This window comes from Brassica rapa, chromosome A05 (genome assembly GCF_000309985.2).
Source record: "Brassica rapa cultivar Chiifu-401-42 chromosome A05, CAAS_Brap_v3.01, whole genome shotgun sequence".
NCBI lineage: Eukaryota > Viridiplantae > Streptophyta > Magnoliopsida > Brassicales > Brassicaceae > Brassica > Brassica rapa.
In genome coordinates this window covers 11,427,158-11,444,617 of record NC_024799.2, presented here as the reverse complement: position 1 = coordinate 11,444,617, position 17,460 = coordinate 11,427,158, and the positions used below count along the sequence as shown (strand labels likewise).

At 32.6% G+C, this 17,460-nt stretch overlaps 1 protein-coding gene and 1 long non-coding RNA gene across 7 annotated transcripts; both read left to right on the top strand.

The window, feature by feature from the left end:
- Positions 1–7,667: 7,667 nt before the first annotated feature.
- LOC108871931 lies at positions 7,668–8,407 on the top strand. The gene is made up of 2 exons (XR_004458261.1): positions 7,668–7,972; positions 8,113–8,407. It is a non-coding gene; the product is annotated as an uncharacterized LOC108871931 (long non-coding RNA).
- Positions 8,408–12,434: 4,027 nt separating this feature from the next.
- LOC103868577 (protein DETOXIFICATION 42) lies at positions 12,435–16,203 on the top strand. 6 transcript variants are annotated; one of them, XM_009146663.3, is made up of 14 exons: positions 12,441–12,801; positions 13,158–13,249; positions 13,394–13,556; positions 13,640–13,761; positions 13,871–14,086; positions 14,192–14,376; positions 14,467–14,602; positions 14,683–14,779; positions 14,861–14,961; positions 15,123–15,223; positions 15,303–15,374; positions 15,455–15,571; positions 15,647–15,864; positions 15,958–16,203. In XM_009146663.3, exons 3-14 carry the CDS (start codon positions 13,474–13,476, stop codon positions 15,998–16,000), a joined length of 1,491 nt encoding a protein of 496 aa, XP_009144911.1. In that variant the 5' UTR covers positions 12,441–12,801; positions 13,158–13,249; positions 13,394–13,473; the 3' UTR covers positions 16,001–16,203. The 6 variants fall into 6 exon arrangements, with proteins under 6 accessions (XP_033147756.1, XP_009144911.1, XP_009144910.1 ...); XM_009146662.3 differs by having other exon boundaries at positions 12,442–12,801; positions 13,212–13,249; positions 15,060–15,223; XM_033291864.1 differs by having other exon boundaries at positions 12,442–12,801; positions 13,199–13,249; positions 15,060–15,223.
- The last annotated feature ends 1,257 nt before the right edge of the window (positions 16,204–17,460 follow it).

Below are 17,460 nucleotides of genomic sequence, written 5' to 3'. Positions count from 1 at the left end.
GAACTGATCAAAGTCGTGGAGTAAGTTTTGTGACTTTGACCAGATCTTCCCTAGCCTGTCACGTAGCGTTTCCAAACCATGATGTTGGGTTGGACAGTCAGTCATATTCTTGTTTGATTATTAGCTGGCCGGTTGGCTCATTTCATCTATAACCATGGGTGTTGGTCGGACTATTGATCGTATTCTTGTTTGATTGTTGGCCGGTGACTCGACCATATGTCTAGGACGGTCTTGGGGTGTTACAAATGGTATCCATCAAAACAATAGGAGCAGCGACTATGGACCATGTACAACTAAGTTCTTGGAGATGCACATTATTGGTCTTGGCAAGGAGGAAATGGGTCAGATTACAAACAAAGTTGTAGAAAGATTCCAAGAACAATATGCCATGAATTGTTATGAAGAATTGGTTGGCAATGTCAAAGTTGCTAACAAGGGCTGAACAAAGTTTCAGTTAGTTTGTGGTCAAATTGTTAACTTAATGTTCTAAGGATTTAGTTATGGTGTTTTATTCTATATATGTAATATAAACTCAATCAGGTTTGTTAACTGTATTATTTTATTATGATTTGTGAACATAATGATACGACATTGTCAATTTCTATGTAAAAGTGCAAGGTGTACTACTATGTAAATGTACTAGGTGTTGAAAACCTTCCATATTATATTACGGTTTGCAAACTTAATGCTACATTATTGTCATTTTCCATGGAAATGTATCACATACAGACGTGTACACCACAAGCATGAATCGACTAACTCATTAATTTGCATTTTGGATATAATTACAAGTTCAAGTTTAATCTTGTTATGGTATAATTTTCATTTTTTTGTTTCTAATATTCGGTGTTTATTGTAGGCATGAGACTTATTATCCGAGATCCGGATTCGATCTGAGATCCGCTCCGGATATGCTCCGAAAATAGGATATCTGGGATGCCCGGATCCGAATCCGGATAGTAAAATTTTGGATCCATCCAAACTGAATCTGGATCTGGATATCTTAATTTTTAGGTCGAATATCTTGATCTGCATTTTAAAACATATTAATTTTTAAATTTCATTAATATTTATATTTGATATATTAATATTTATACATGAATTAATCTTATAATATTATATTTTAGTTTTTACAATATTATAGACATATATAAATATATTTATAAATCTTATATAAATATTTAATTGATGTATTATGTTAAAATATAGTTTTTCTTTAAAAAACATATTATTTTGAATTATTTTTTACGGATCCGAATATCCGCGGATAATAGAATATCGAGACGGATATCTGAAATCCGGATATCTAAAAACCACGAATCCGGATATTAAATCCACGGATCCGACGGATCCGGATCCGGGCACCTTAAATTTCTCGGATATCCGGATCCGTAATTGTATACCAAGTATCTTTTAATAAAATTTCCCATTAAAGAAACAACAATACACCGTACACCGTGTAAAGGAGTACAAAAAGTTATTTTCACAGCTAGATGGATATAGAAAAACAAACTAATGAAAAACATTGGAATCACGAATTTCAAGAAACTCTTTTAAGATAGCAACCTCTTCTGCATTTATTTTTGCCTCTCGGTCAATTCGATTCATCTGATGTTCGAGGACAATTAATCTTTGAATCTAGCGGTCGTGTTCATCAACTTATGTCCTTAGCCTTGTGGTTTCCTGCTCAATAGTTTCAACCCATTCTTTTTATGTTGAGGTTGTCATCCTGCAAATGAGATTGGGCTACAAATGAGATTGGGCTACAAATGAGATTGGGATACAAAAACAACAGATTTTGATTCCGAGTAGAATCCGTCAAATATGAAAATAATCAAACATTTTATCTTCTTACCTCAAAATCTTTGCACATGAAGTCTTTTTTTTCTAAGGTGTGTTTCTACTCTAGAGATCTCTATGATAATGCAGCGATCACATGGAAAACGTGTCGGAATGCTATAGTCAGAGTCGGCTATGGCATATAGCATGTCCATCCACATTTTCCCTTTTTATCGTCTTTGTAGTTGGGATATGTCATAGTAAATAATTCGAAGGAACTTGAGCTTTTAAATAAGAGTTTTTTACATAAATAGACACTTTATGAGTTTTTATTTCACTATAGGACACTTATAACTACTAAGGTAGTTTTTGGTTGTTGTTTTACAGTTATACCCCTAACTAAATTTAACTATACATCATGCCTTCTTTAGTTACCTATCGTTTCCTTATGTCCTATTTTATTTTAAAAATATTTAATTTTTGCAACTGAAGAAAACAACGAACCACATATATTTTAATTTGATCCACTACTTTCTTTCCTTTTTTACTTGAGAAATTTTTTAATTTGGTCAAACCCAAAAAACCGGAGCCGGCTTACAAATCCGGGATGGCAAGCCAGTGTAAATGATGGGAGAAAGACAGAGTTGACAGTAAAACGGGCCTCAGTGACCAAAAAAGCGACGGATAAATGCTTGGCCGAGAAGAGCCATGTCATTTAGTTTTTGACTTTAATCTGATATTTTACACAATATTAGTAAGTTCTAGAGTCAAAAACACAAAAAAGTTGAAGATGGAATGAAGAAAATCAATGGCGGCTCCGATATGTAGTTGCAGAATTCGTTAAAAACCCTAATATGAAGATGACGAGTTTATTACAAAAATGCCACTCATCATTAAAAAATATAAAAATTAAACACACGCTAGGTGGTTGTAAACGCCGATTCGAACCTCTGACTTGTCAGACTGAAGCTAGGCTCAGTACCACTAAACCACACGCACTATATCGCATAAACATAATTATAATTATATCATTTCAAAAATAAAGTCAACACGTTGATATGTACATGTGGATACTTGTGGATATCATATATAAATTAAAGTGTACACGTTGATTTGTACATGTGGATATAATAAAAAGGTATACATATGTACACAGTACATTGAGAATCCCTCTAATTTTTGATTAGGCATCCATATTTATTTGTCTAGATATCTATATTTTATCATGTATGTAAGTATTGAAAAGAGTTTTTAAAACAAGTGCCGGCTCTAGAGGTGCCTTGCACAAGGTCCCTCATTTTTTAGTGTTTTTTTATATTTTAGGACCTTAAAGTTTCGATTTATGAAAAATGGTCTTGGATTTTTTTGGATTGTGCATAGAGTACAATTTGAACTTGAGCCAGACCTGTTTAAACCAATACTTAACATTTAAAGAAGTAAATGAAATGAACAAACACAAATGAGATGTGTAAAACCTGCACACTACTGTACACAACAAGAAGAAAAAAACGTGAAAGAGAAATATGATCATAATCTAAATCGGAGAATCATTTTTCAAGACCGTTTAGGGCATAAAGTGATGAAGTATTTAAATTCAAAACAAACGAAGTGCTTGTTGTGTCGTCATTAGGTATAATGGTATTGTGTTAACCCAAAACATCTCAAGTGTACATGTTGGTAAGTGTACGTGTTGGTAAGTGTACATCTGGTTTAAGTGTACATGTTGGTATAGTGTACATATGGACAAGCGGATAAGCGTACATATGGATACATGTATATCTGGAATAAAATGTTAACAAATTTCTGGAAAATAAGTAGTTACTCTGGATTAGATTAATTTTATAATTAATTGTTTAGGTTTACTTTCTCTAATAGACATGGTCATGGACCTACTAAGTTAAAGAAACTTCGTAGTTTAGTGGAGTATGCTTCGTGTTCTATTAAATATGGCGTTAATTCGAACCCGGGTAAGTGCTTTTTCGCTTATTTTTTTGTTTTTATTTTCATTAATGAACTTGTAATATATTTGTCTTCCTTCACTTAGGATTTTAACTTTGTCTGTGATTTTTAATGGTCGGCGCAGCAGAATTTTGATATAAGTTATCAATTTCTTACAGTTTTTTGTATCATCTATGCATCAAACATATAGATGTGTTACTTAGCAGTCAATTTCTAACATCTAAAATAACCAAAACTATGCGGTAAAAAAAAAAAACAACCAAAACTATATTTTTTTTTACGAATTCGATTTTTTTCACCGACTATGATGAAATCACAACAGTTGGTCACCACCGAACATTCCATTGCCGTTTAATTTTCCGCCTTTAACGCCTTTTAAAACATGGTTTCGTACTCTACTGTCTCCACACAACACTCAGATTCATCTTCTCTAACAAATATGATTGTCTGTTCCCTAATCCAACCTCCAGGAGGTTCAATTTAATTTATGAAAGTCTCGTACTCTAGCACAACCTCAGGTCCATCATGTTCTCATGTATCATACACTCTCGAAGACATTCCACAACAATGGCGGAAGAGGGAGAGAGATGTGAAAAATAAAGTTTTTAATTAAAATAAAGTTTTTAATTAAAAAATAGTTTTACTTAATAACCACATGATTTATCCAACAAATTTTTTAAATAGTTCAGTTAGCTACTAGTTAGATATTAGTTAGATTACAAAGAACAAAATAATAAAAGAGGGGGTAAGGTTGGTTTTTTAGTGGATCCACAAAGGGAAAGGTGTGTTGGAACAAGTGAAAAAGTGTGTTGGTAGCTTAAACTGACATGTGTTGTAAATAATAAGTGTGAAAGTGTCCTATTATGTAAATCTATCTTTAAATAAGGTATTGTCAATGTGACTTTCAATGTTTGAACTAACATTCCAACAAACAAACATTTATTCCGCACCTACCAAATTTTAGATTTTCCCATTATTACTCGAACAACATTCATTTATTTCTCACTTACCATTCTAAAGGTTCTTTTATAAAAAAAAACTAAAGATTTAAAACCTTCATTACTCCTCACAAACCTGCGTTCTTCCTAACCAACCATCATAGTGGTTTCTTTATGAAAATATAGACGTTAGAAAAATATAACCGTTGAACTAAGAGCATCAATATGGCGGTCTCCTAAGTGGAGTTTTTAAGATAATTAGTAATTACAAAAAAAAAGAAAAATTGATGTAAATTGAAGAGGCGTATCCTGATTAAGAGAATTAAGGAACGGTCTCTTAGACGGCTGATCGTGAGACGGTGAGGAATCGAGGGGAGGGGAGATCGGATTGGGATTCGATCGGGGTTATTCAGAGGGAATAAGAGGATGCGACTTGTTCCTTGTAAAGCCTACATGCCCACCTGCTAATGAAATCCTTATGGAACTGCTCGTTATGATTGACGCCTGCCTGTCGTAGAGCATCTCCCAAGACCATCACGGCTGTGATTCCTTTGGCTATGCTCGAGCTGATAGAAAGGCAAGTCCTTTATGCTTGTACTATTAGAATTTGCCTTGGAATCAATCTTCTTCCTACATTGGTAGCTTAGTTATCTGCTTCAAGCTGATTTGAATTTGTCTATTAGTTTCTAGTTGATGGCTAACAGAGTTTTTCATATGACCCTTCTGTTCTGCATTTGCCAAGAAGCTCTCCGATGCTCCTTTAGCGATACTGGACAAAAGACGTCATGGCACTACAAGAAAACAGCGGCATACTGAGGAAAAAAATTGTCGGTATGTCGTCGGAATAACGCTATTTCGACGACATACCGACGAAAAAAATCCTCGAAAATAACTCCTCGGAAATTCATTTTTCCTCGGAAATCCCTCGAAAATTTCCGACGGAATTCCGAGAAAATGAATTTCCGAGGAAATTCCGAGGACCACAAGTTCGTCGGAAAGTCCTCGGAATATTCCGAGGAAGATGTCGTCGGAATATCTCGAGGGATACACTTCCTCGGAATATTTCCAAAATTAAAAAAAATTATATTTTTATTTTTTTTAAATTGAAATTCGAAAATATAAAATTAAAATTGAAATAGAAAACATATTTAAAATATAAAAAAAATAATAAAATAGTTTTTATAAATAAAAAAAATGTTTTATAAATACAAAATTAGTTTTAATAAATATAAATATTTTTATAAATATGAAATCATCTTTTTATAAATACAAAATAGTTTTTATAAATACAAAAAATAATATAATAGTGTTTATAAATCAAAAAAATGTTTTATAAATACAAAATTAGTTTTAATAAATATAAATATTTTTATAGATATGAAATCATATTTTTATAAATACAAAATAGTTTTTATAAATACAAAAAATAATAAAATAGTGTTTATAAATCAAAAAAATGTTTTATAAATACAAAATTAGTTTTAAAGTATGAAATCATCTTTTATAAATCCAAAAATCGAATTTATATACAAAAAACGTTTTGTATATTTAAAAATAGTTTTTATAAATACAAAAATAAAAAATAGTGTTTATAAATCAAAATGTTTTATAAATACAAAATTAGTTTTAATAAAAATAAATATTTTTATAAATATGAAATCATCTTTTATAAATCCAAAAATCAAATTTATATACAAAAAATGTTTTGTAAAATCGAATTTATATAGAAAAAACGTTTTGTAAATACAAAAATAATAAACAATTTATAAAAAAATTCTAAATCAATTCAACACAACCAAATCACAATTCTAAACCTATTACACAACAAATCACAATCCTACCCAATCACCCTAACAAAAATCTATCAAAAAACTTCTAAAATCATCAAATCAACTTAAAAACCTAACAAATAGGACCTAAGAGAGTGGGATAGGGTCCTTACATGATTTGTAAGAGAATGGAGAGGATTCGCCGGAGAGATCGTCGCGAGAGAAGGTGGAGAACGCCGGAAGGAGAGAGAGATCGCCGGAGAGGAAGAAGAGAGAAATGGGGAAGAAGATGCGTTTCGAGTTTATAAAACCTAGGGTCCGACGGATATTTTCCGTCGGAATTCCCTCAGTATTTTCAATTTCAATTTTCGCGAAATATTTGGCGGCTTGTTTGCCCGGTTAAATGAAAATATTCCGAGGAAATTCCGACGGCCACTTAAATATCCGTCGGAATTTCCTCGGAATATTTTCATTAATTCGAGAAAAAAAGAATATCCTGTGCATGTATTTCTATTAATTTATATTGTTCCTCGGAATTTCCTCGGAATATTCTGAGGAAATTCCGAGGAACGCATGTTTGGGGTTTCAAAACATCAATTTTTTTTGCCCTATATCATTTCTTATACAAATGCAATGTATATCATTGAGGAATCTTTGTATAGATGATCATAAACCATGAAATAACAAAATTTCAAAACGAATTGTAAGTATTCCCTTTACCGTTCATTAAAGTGTATAAGTGTTTTTCTTATGTTGTGGGGATTTCATTCATACAATCGGAAAAGTGTTATATAAGTGTTTCACTTAAACAAATTTTTGACTTCATAATCAGTCTAAGACACTTAATAGGGGTTATATAAGTGTTATTCAAACCGCAAAACGTTGTTTTCGGTTTAAAAACTCTACTTCCTCGGAAAAGCTTCGGAATATTCTGAGGAAATTCCGAGGAAAAACAAGTGTTCCTCGGAATTTCCTCGGAATATTCCGAGGCTTTTCCGAGGAAACAGAAACCCTAAAAGCAAAGCCCTGAATCGTCGGAAAAGTCTCGGACTATGCCGAGGAAATTCCGAGGAAATATGATTTCCTCGGTATTTCATCGGTATATTCCGAGGAAATATGATTTCCTCGGTATTTCATCGGTATATTCCGAGGAAATTCCGAGGAAACCCATTTTTCGTCAGAATGTCCGTCAGAATTACGCTGTTTTCTTGTAGTGTGGGCACAATCAGTGTTGCAGAGGTAAAAGAAATAACCTGAGCAGGCAGGAACCTCAAGTGCTCTTGCTCTCCCTGGTATTGTGTTTCATATCACCTGTTTTTCTTTAGTTCAATTTTCTGTTAAGCATTGCATGCAACTGTCTACGAAGGAGAGGTAACGCCATAAAGGAGTCAACTTTTTGTATGTTTTGACTTAAAAGATGTCATTTTTTTTATTTCTCATAGATTGTTGTTTCGTGGTTTGCTAACGAAACCATAGGCACACGCAGTGATGGGGAAGAATGGTTCAGGGAATAGCACATTCTCTAAAGTGAGCATTTCGTCTCTTATCTCAACACTATTGTATTCTCTTGATTCCTCTATGCTGCATAGTATTTGTTCTCTTGCTGTTTGTTTTCTTAGTGAGCATGTTTCTTCTGCTTTCTTTCACAAAAAAAAAAAAAAACAAAGAAAGAGGTAAAGAGTAAGAGAGCACAGAAGGAAGTTTGCAACTCGAGCTCGAGGATGGGTGCGGTTTATAGTTTGTTTGTGAGGGAAGAGGAGATTCTGATGGAGCAGAGGAAGAGGGAGTGTGGTGGTTGTGGGTTTGTGGCGAGGAAGGAGAGAGATGAAGATATTGAGCTCGTTGTGCCTCTTGTTTTCAGCTTATGTACAAAGGTATTATGTTTCATCACTTCATGTCATGATCATCTTATTGCTATGTCTAGGGATCTTATAGTTCTTTAGTTGAGCAGCTTTCATGAAAGTGATAATCCGTAAAGAATTTGATCACCAAAGAAAAGTAGACTTGAGGACTTAGTTGAGCATTAGAATATTAATTTTTTTTTTTTAAAACCCTTAATTAAGAGCCTTGCAATGGAGCACAAAAATGTTTAGGTTTCTTAATGTTGTCTCTTAACTCACTTTTATTACTTAAAAGTATTAAAAAAAAAATAAGAGCCCCTAAATGGATCTTTGGGATAATCATGCTCTAAAATTATGAAAGTAAATAAAATTTAACTGTTGGAAAATGTTACCGTTTTATGAAAATATAGTCGTTACAGATAAGGCTAAAAGGTTTTTGTGTCTAGTTACTCTACAAAGACTTCAACTATTTGTTGTTTATTGTCTGCTTCATTTTTTGAAAATAATTTAATATTTCTTATGACAATTCCTGATCTTCGTGATGAGATTTTATCATAATTATCTTACAAATACTTGATGTAGAAACCGCATGGCTTATGGTCGTTTTCTTAAAGGCTGGAAAGCAATGAGTAAACAGTTGCGCTGAGTAAGTGAAACCTCTGGTTAGTGTGTTGTTACCTACTAACATAAACACAGGGGTAAATGTCGGGAATTCTTCGAAAAGTGTGTAAATGTAGGTAATGTTGATGCGGTATACTCATTTTGGAGACTTGGACGATGTTGTCGCTGTTTCGGAGGCTAATGTTTCGAGCCACACCTAGCCAACCCTAGATTATGGAGTATTTAACATATGCAGTGGAGAAGATATGAAGACGAACTTAGCTTTCCGATAGTTCACACAGATCCAATTTCAACAACTCTGGATCAGATTTGTTCATTGCTGCTTAATCGTGATTAATCCGGTTAAGGAGCAGAGAATCACATTCCTCCTCTATTGTTGATTTTCTCCAGACTTTTTAAAAATGCCTAAAAAAAATCCATACATGTGAATATAAGGACACCTAAAGCCGAGACTCGCTCTCTGAAGGAAAGAAGAAACCAGACTGAGAAGAGAACCACCTTCCATGGTGGTGATAAGGAACTTGCAGATATGAAGAAACAAAAAAAATCCTATAGCAGAACGTCACCAAGGGACATTCTCCAAGACTGGAGAGTGAAATTAGAGCTTAGTTGACTAACAAAGCTTGCTAAACACCCACACATTTCATCTCTAAGAATAAAATGATTCAAACTCCAAACAAAGACCAAAGGTCACAAAAGAGTACAAGCCAATACGAACGGAAATTGCGAACTAAAGAGGTAGATGATATTGTTTATGTCTGTATTGGTCACTGGTCTTAATATGGTTTTGTCCTGTGGCAGGAACACGATTGAAGCACAAGCCTGGAATTATAATGGGAGGGAAGAACTTGGTTCACAATTGTGTCCCGTAAATCTATCAAACGCTAGAGTTGTAACTTGTAAGTAGTAGGCAGTGTGAGCAATCATTCTTTAATTTGATGATGATGATGATGATGATGATAAGCTTATCTTTGTGTAAATGATCATAGGGCGGAATGGTTCGTGTTCAAGGCTCTGAGTTTTGGCATATGGCTGAAGTTCTAAGATTGAAAGCTGAAGACAGGTAAAAAAAACTTCATTTATTCTTCTATCATGCCTCAATCCTGAATTGGTCTTAGTTTGTTTGCGTGTTTCTACATCGTTCGAATGTTTCTTCCATCTATATTATTTGTGTGTGTTGATAGTAAATCAAGGAGCCATCATTATTTAAAAAAAAATGATAAGCGACCAATTATGCATCTTCACTCTTCAGCACGATTAGTAAAAGTAACTTAGACTAAGCCAACATGTTCTGTGATTTAATAAAGCTTTACCTTAGATCTTAGTGTATGTAAGTCAGTAATTGCTTGCACTTATTTCTTATATGCAAGGGTATAACTCTTTAATGGAAAAGGAGGTTTGGTAGAAGGTTGTATACAAAACATAGACAAAACTGGAGTTGATTTTGTCGCACAAGAAGATCGGGAAACGCTTCGCGACGATGTGGAGATGTGGAGATTACGGAAGGTTAGGGCTCGGGAGCTTGGAGTCTCAGTGGACACCTTCTGTATGCTCTGCATTGAGTGATCACAGCATCAGAGCTCTCTCTTGCTCCCGAGCTCACACTCTTTTCCTCACCGGTGATCCTCTCCGTCTTAAATCCCGATTTTATTGGCACAGATTTAGTCGTTTGCAGCTACGATCTTGTTGGTTGGTTGTAGCTGAAAATAATCAGAATTTTGAATTTGAGTGACAGTTGATGGGATTATGCTTATGAGAGAGTGGTTCGGGAATGGGCTTCGAGATGGGTCGAATGGGCTCTGAAAATAGCTTTTTTTTTAACTCAAGCCCAGTCCGGATGACATGGCATCTTGGTTAATTCACAATATTTTGCCCATGTGGCAGGGCTTAGAAATGAGGGATTTAGTCCCTTTTATATAGTAGGATTCTTATATATATTTTGTTGCTATCTGAAAAAAATATTTTTATTATAAAAGTTAAAAAGATACAAAAAATTATAATTAAATATTATTCAAGAAAAAAACATTTATATAAAGATATTTTCTAAACAATTTCTAACATATGAGTGTTTTAAAAATTTTAACACTAGATGTTTAGAACACGGGATTATGCTTATGAGAGAGTGGTTCGGGAATGGGCTTTGAGATGGGTCGAATGGGCTCTGAAAATAGCTTTTTTTTTAACTCAAGCCTAGTCCGGATGACATGGCATCTTGGTTGGTTCACAATATTTTGCCCATGTGGCAGGGCTTAGAAATGAGGGATTTAGTCCCTTTTATATAGTAGGATTCTTATATATATTTTGTTGCTATCTGAAAAAAATATTTTTATTATAAAAGTTAAAAAGATACAAAAAATTATAATTAAATATTATTCAAGAAAAAAACATTTATATAAAGATATTTTCTAAACAATTTCTAACATGAGTGTTTTAAAAAATTTAACACTGGATGTTTAGAACACGGGATTATGCTTATGAGAGAGTGGTTCGGGAATGGGCTTTGAGATGGGTCGAATGGGTTCTGAAAATAGCTTTTTTTTTTTTAACTCAAGACCAGTCCGGATGACATGGCATCTTGGTTGGTTCACAATATTTTGCCCATGTGGCAGGACTTAGAAATGAGGGATTTAGTCCCTTTTATATAGTAGGATTTATAATATACAAATCGGTAAAAGCATAGTAAAAATGAAATTTAGAAGAAGTAAACCACATTTATCTTCATGAAAGTCTTTTTGGCCAATCATGTTGTCCACTATAGCAAAAGCTTCGGAGAATCTTTTTGTCTTCCCATAAATTTTCTTGATCATGTTTGGTATTGTAAACATGTCATAGCGTAAGTTCACTTCTCAGACGCTGAATGTTTGCTATAGTCGTTCACTATCCTAAACAACCTAAATTCTTTCGAAAAAATCCAAATTCAATTGTTTTGAACTTTAATTCAAATATGTGGAGAGTCCAAAATCTGATCCGACTACATTTCATATCCCACGTTAATTTTATTTTTTTCTATATTTAATTTAGATTTTTTGCCTAAATCTTACTATATATTTTGCGAAGTCATGAAAAAAGGTCTACTGTAAGTTATACACATAACTAAGTAAACCCGTGACATATAACCTGTTGGATAGAAAGAGGTACATATGGGAAAGGTCATTTCTGATCAAACACAATCAAGCTAATATCTAATTTATTTTCTAATCTCAAACATCTTAGTACATATCCTGGGAAGGTTTACACAACAAATGTTATTTAAAAAATATTTGTCTCTGTGCTAAAAATATATTATTTTGCAAATATATTTAATTTTGATGTTTGCATATCAATTTATAAATTGTTTTATTAAAGTGTAATTTGTGAAAAATAGAATTAAAAATATGAAATTTTCTAAGGAAATTAAAAACCATTTTAGTATATTGTTTACCATAGCCATTTTATTTGTAAATTATAAATTCTTTACATTTTTTATTGATATTTCCCTATAGGCTAATGCTCCCATTTAAATTGAAATTCTTCTCCAATGTTCAACCTTAAAACACGTTCCACCTCCCATCTAGACCCATCGGCTTCTCTCGACCATTTATTTTCCAAATTCCTTTTTTGTTTTGTTTTATTTTGTTTTGTTTTGTTTTGTTATGGCCAACTCCTTCAAAACTTTATTCTTTGTCAACTTTCTAAGTCTTTGATTGAGATACCATTTCTTCATCTGGTTCGTATTCACTGTGATCTAATTGAAAACCCTTTATCCACGGCACAATCAACTTAGTTTTTGTTCAAAGTCTAGTGTTTACTTATTCCAAACTGCTAGAAAGCAAATGAAAAAGCTGAGGTGCTGAGATTGTTTCGTAAAACGAGAAAAAGATATATTATTGACTTCTCCTGGTTCATATAAAACAGGTGTGTTCTTTTACGTTACATTTCTGTCTTTCTTCGTTAAGAATCACATGTTTAATTCTTACACATTTTGGATTAAAGTTAATTTCCTAAATGTTTTTATTTAATCAGAAAAAAATCATACAAGTTTCATAATTTTATTGGGTAGTTTTCTGTCACTTGACACCAACTTTTTCAAAAGGTAATTGACGTTAACCAAACTTTCAAGAGATAGAAAATTTGTTATAACCAAATTCTTCTTACAATCTCCAGTTTAATATTCTTTACTTTCTTGATTATTACGTGTTTTTTGAATTTTTCTATTTAAAGAGAGAAAAATGTTTAAGTCTTTGATCGAAGCTAATTTGTTCTTGGAACAGAAGTTTGATTTTCTGATTTTTTTTTCTGGAACCCTCTGGAATTCTGGACACAAGGCAAGAATCATCAATCAATTGGAGTTTGAGGTCTAAAGGTAAAGTGTAATGTGTGGTTAAACTTGAAACACCTATTTTCCTGAAAATAAATTGTTTCAAAAAAATATTAAATTGTCTCTTTTATTCTGAGGGGCATATAATGAAAAGTCACCTAACTAACCGAGAATCATTTACTTTGCTAGATTCTGTATACACAAACACACATTCTTTCATGTACTTGTGAACCTCAAAAACACTCAAAAAACTTCAGTAACATCTCTTAATGATGTCTGAAGATGGCTACACCAAAGAAATTCCTTTTGATTTTCCAAGAAACCCTCTTTGCATCTTCCTAAGTGATTTCAGGTAATCATTTTTTCGGTAAAATTTCTGTTTTCTTTTATGTGATCAAGAATAAACTTAAAATTTGATTTTCTTTGATGTATCAGATCAGTTTTTAAATTTGATGAGCTCGGTTTGGAGATAGCAAGAATAGCTTTACCTGCAGCACTTGCATTAACAGCTGATCCTATTGCATCTCTTGTGGACACAGCCTTCATTGGCCAAATTGGTATCAACAACAACCCAAGAAAAAAACAAGTATTGATCATTTTCTTAGTTTTGTTTCAAGATGGAAATCAATTTGGTCTTCGTTTTCTTGTTTTGGTGATGATTTACAGGTCCTGTAGAGCTTGCTGCAGTTGGAGTTTCAATTGCTTTGTTTAACCAAGTTTCAAGAATCGCTATCTTCCCTCTCGTTAGCATCACAACTTCCTTTGTAGCAGAGGAAGATGCTTGTAGTTCTGAGGAAAACACAAACCAAGATTATAAAGAATGTATTGAAACTGGTATTAATAACACAAAGGAGGAAACTCAAGAACTGATTCCTGGAAACAGTACGTATATTTATATATAATTATATATATTGTAACAGCATTACACGTTTGAGTATTTTGATTTCTTGAAGTACTAATCACTAGTTCGTTTGATCTTTCCTTCAGTTTCTACACCAGATGAATCTAAAAACAGTTGCAGTATCTTTAGTGTTAGTGAATCTCCAGTCAAGAAAAGAAACATACCATCAGCTTCTTCTGCTTTAATCATTGGAGCCATTCTTGGCCTTCTTCAGGCTGTGTTTCTTATATCCTCAGCCAAACCTCTCTTGAGTTTCATGGGAGTTAAACATGTAAAGCATCGATCTCTCTGTCTCACTAACTATATATGTGTGGGTTGTATGATTGAAATATTTCAAAAAAAAAATTTCAAATTCTTACAGGATTCTCCAATGTTGGGACCTGCTCAGAGATATTTATCTCTCAGATCACTTGGTGCACCCGCTGTTCTTCTCTCGCTTGCGACACAAGGTGTTTTCCGTGGATTTAAAGACACGACAACTCCATTATACGCAACTGGTAAAACGCCATGTTTTTAATATGGTCTAAGTCCTTGAAACAGAACAAAGCTGATGATCAACTTTTAATCTCTTCCACAGTGATTGGAGATGTCACAAATATAATACTCGACCCTATTTTCATATTCGTTTTTCGTCTAGGCGTTACAGGGGCAGCCACTGCTCATGTTATATCCCAGTGAGTTTAGTTTCACGTTTTGAGTGTTAAAAGTTCTATCTCTTCTCTAATAACTACCGGTTTATATATGTTAATTTTCAGATACCTTATGTGTGGAATACTCTTGTGGAAACTGATGGGTCAAGTCGATATTTTTAAAATGAGTACCAAACATCTTCAGTTCTGTAGATTTATGAAAAATGGTAATTGCAAACTTGCTGTGTGTTTTTCATTGTGTGATCTTTGATAGAATAATATCGTTTTGACTATTGTTTTCGTGTGTGGTTCTTTTTTCGCTTAGGCTTTCTTTTACTGATGAGAGTAGTTGCAGTGACATTTTGTGTAACTCTTTCTGCGTCACTAGCTGCACGAGAAGGACCCACTTCCATGGCAGCTTTCCAAGTTTGCTTGCAGGTTTGGTTAGCAACTTCACTTCTTGCAGATGGGTTCGCTGTAGCTGGCCAGGTTTAACCATTGACCTTTCACTCTATCTTCTTATCCGATAAAGGCGGTTCTACATTTTAACAAATGGGTCTTTTTAAAGGCAATACTTGCGAGTGCGTTTGCCAAAAAGGACTACAAAAGAGCTGCAGCTACTGCTTCACGTGTGTTGCAGGTATACATTCTTATATGAAATAAGCATTTAAAGATTCGGTTTAGAATAAACCGAAAGCTAAAGACTAAATCTTGTGACAGTTGGGACTGGTTCTTGGTTTTCTACTCGCGGTTATACTTGGAACAGGTTTGCATTTCGGAGCAAGACTATTCACTAAAGACGATAAAGTGTTACACCTCATTAGCATAGGACTTCCGGTAATCAATTTCAACTTAATCTTAAACCCTTAACCAAACCAAGATTGTGGCTAAACCGGTTCTTGTTTCCTGAAGTTCGTGGCAGGGACACAACCAATCAATGCCTTAGCGTTTGTATTCGATGGAGTTAACTTTGGAGCATCTGATTTTGGTTATGCTGCAGCTTCATTAGTTATGGTGGCTATAGTTAGCGTTTTGTGTTTGGTCTTACTCTCGGCGACTCATGGGTTTATTGGTCTTTGGTTTGGTCTTACCATTTACATGAGTCTTAGAGCAGCCGTTGGATTCTGGCGGTAAAATATCTCTGAATCTCTCTCTCTGTTTCTTGTAGTGAAAAGGTTAAAACTGTTTTTCTTAATAGCGGAATGCTGTTGGAACTGTGACAGGATTGGGACAGCGACAGGACCTTGGTCTTTTCTCAGAAGATAATTAAAGGGACGTGCATTGTTTTAATTGCTCTTAAACCTTTTCTATAACGAGATTGTAATTGAATAAAATACAAAGAAAATGAATCTGGAGATGCAAATAATTCTATGCGAGTCAGTAATACTCTTGTATGTATTAATGTTGTATCCATAATCCATATCTAAAGGGTTTCGTCCAGATTTATAGATTTTAAAAGTTTTAAGTCTTTTGGGTAAAATGTTACTATAAATGCTATATCATTTTACATTTTTTTTTTGAAGTTACATAATTGAGAGCGAAAACAGAAAACTAATCTTTGATGTATTACTTTATACGAAATAGAGTAATTTCATAATGGAATTGAATTTTACTATAATTCTATTTTATTTAACTAATGAAACAAAGAATAAAAAAAATTCTTATTTTATTTTTGGATTAATCACTTTTTTTTTACTATCAAGTTAAAAATAGAATAAATCGAAAAAAAATTATTCCAAACTTTTTTTTAAAATGAAAAATATAGTAAAATTGGAGATGTTTTAAAACACCACTAATCTGCTATAACAGAAAACCAAATACCAAATCAATGAATCTCTATAGCTTTAAAGCCGCAAGAAACACATACAAATCAATTTTTTAAAAATGGCTAATTAGGCCATAGTCAGAATTGATTAGTCCTTTTATACTTTTGAATCTATAGTCTTATTCCAAAATACATTTGGTTATTTTTACTACGAAATTAGCCCTCTAACTCTCTAGTCTAATTTATAAGTTACATCATAAATTAATAGTTTAACATGTATGTAATATATGTTCTATTACTTATTAAATTAATATTTTGTGTAATATTTAAATATATGTTTAATACATAATTCATTCTATATTACGTAAACAGTAAAAGTAAAAAGATATTAACCCAGATATAATATATTCCATATTTTTATTTGTAATCTATATAATATTTTTAATATATGTATAATATATAATCAATTCTATGTTATTAAATAATAAAAGGTAAAAAGATATTCAACAAAATATAATTAAATTTTGTATTTTAATTTTATAAAAAAAATCTTAATAAACGTAAAACTTATAAAACTGATAAAATTAATAGAAGTACAATATAAAAATATAAAAAATTATTTTTATCATATAAACATCAAACCCTTAAAATACATATATAAGTTTTTTTAAGTATAAATAAAAAAAACATAACAAAACGCGATAACTATAACTTCTTAATTGCATATTAGTAACATAAATATTAATTTATTATATATAGCATAAAAAAATTTAAAAACTCAACTACTAAATTTTATTTTAATTTATGTGTACTAAAAAAATTGGAAAAAACAATTATGGACAAACATAAATAATATCAGTTAAGACTGTTTCCAAGATTTTCTAAGATTTGAAAAATACAATAACCATAAATATAGAATACTTATTCCAAAATAGATGAAAAATCACATAATATAAACAAT

Excerpts from the sequence above, each read along its gene's own strand:
- LOC103868577 (XM_009146662.3), top strand. The coding sequence starts at position 13,474 with ATGATGTCTGAAGATGGCTACACCAAAGAAATTCCTTTTGATTTTCCA. Across the intron at positions 13,762-13,870 it reads AGCCTTCATTGGCCAAATTG|GTCCTGTAGAGCTTGCTGCA; the intron begins GTATCAACAACA and ends GATGATTTACAG. Across the intron at positions 14,603-14,682 it reads AACTCCATTATACGCAACTG|TGATTGGAGATGTCACAAAT; the intron begins GTAAAACGCCAT and ends TCTCTTCCACAG.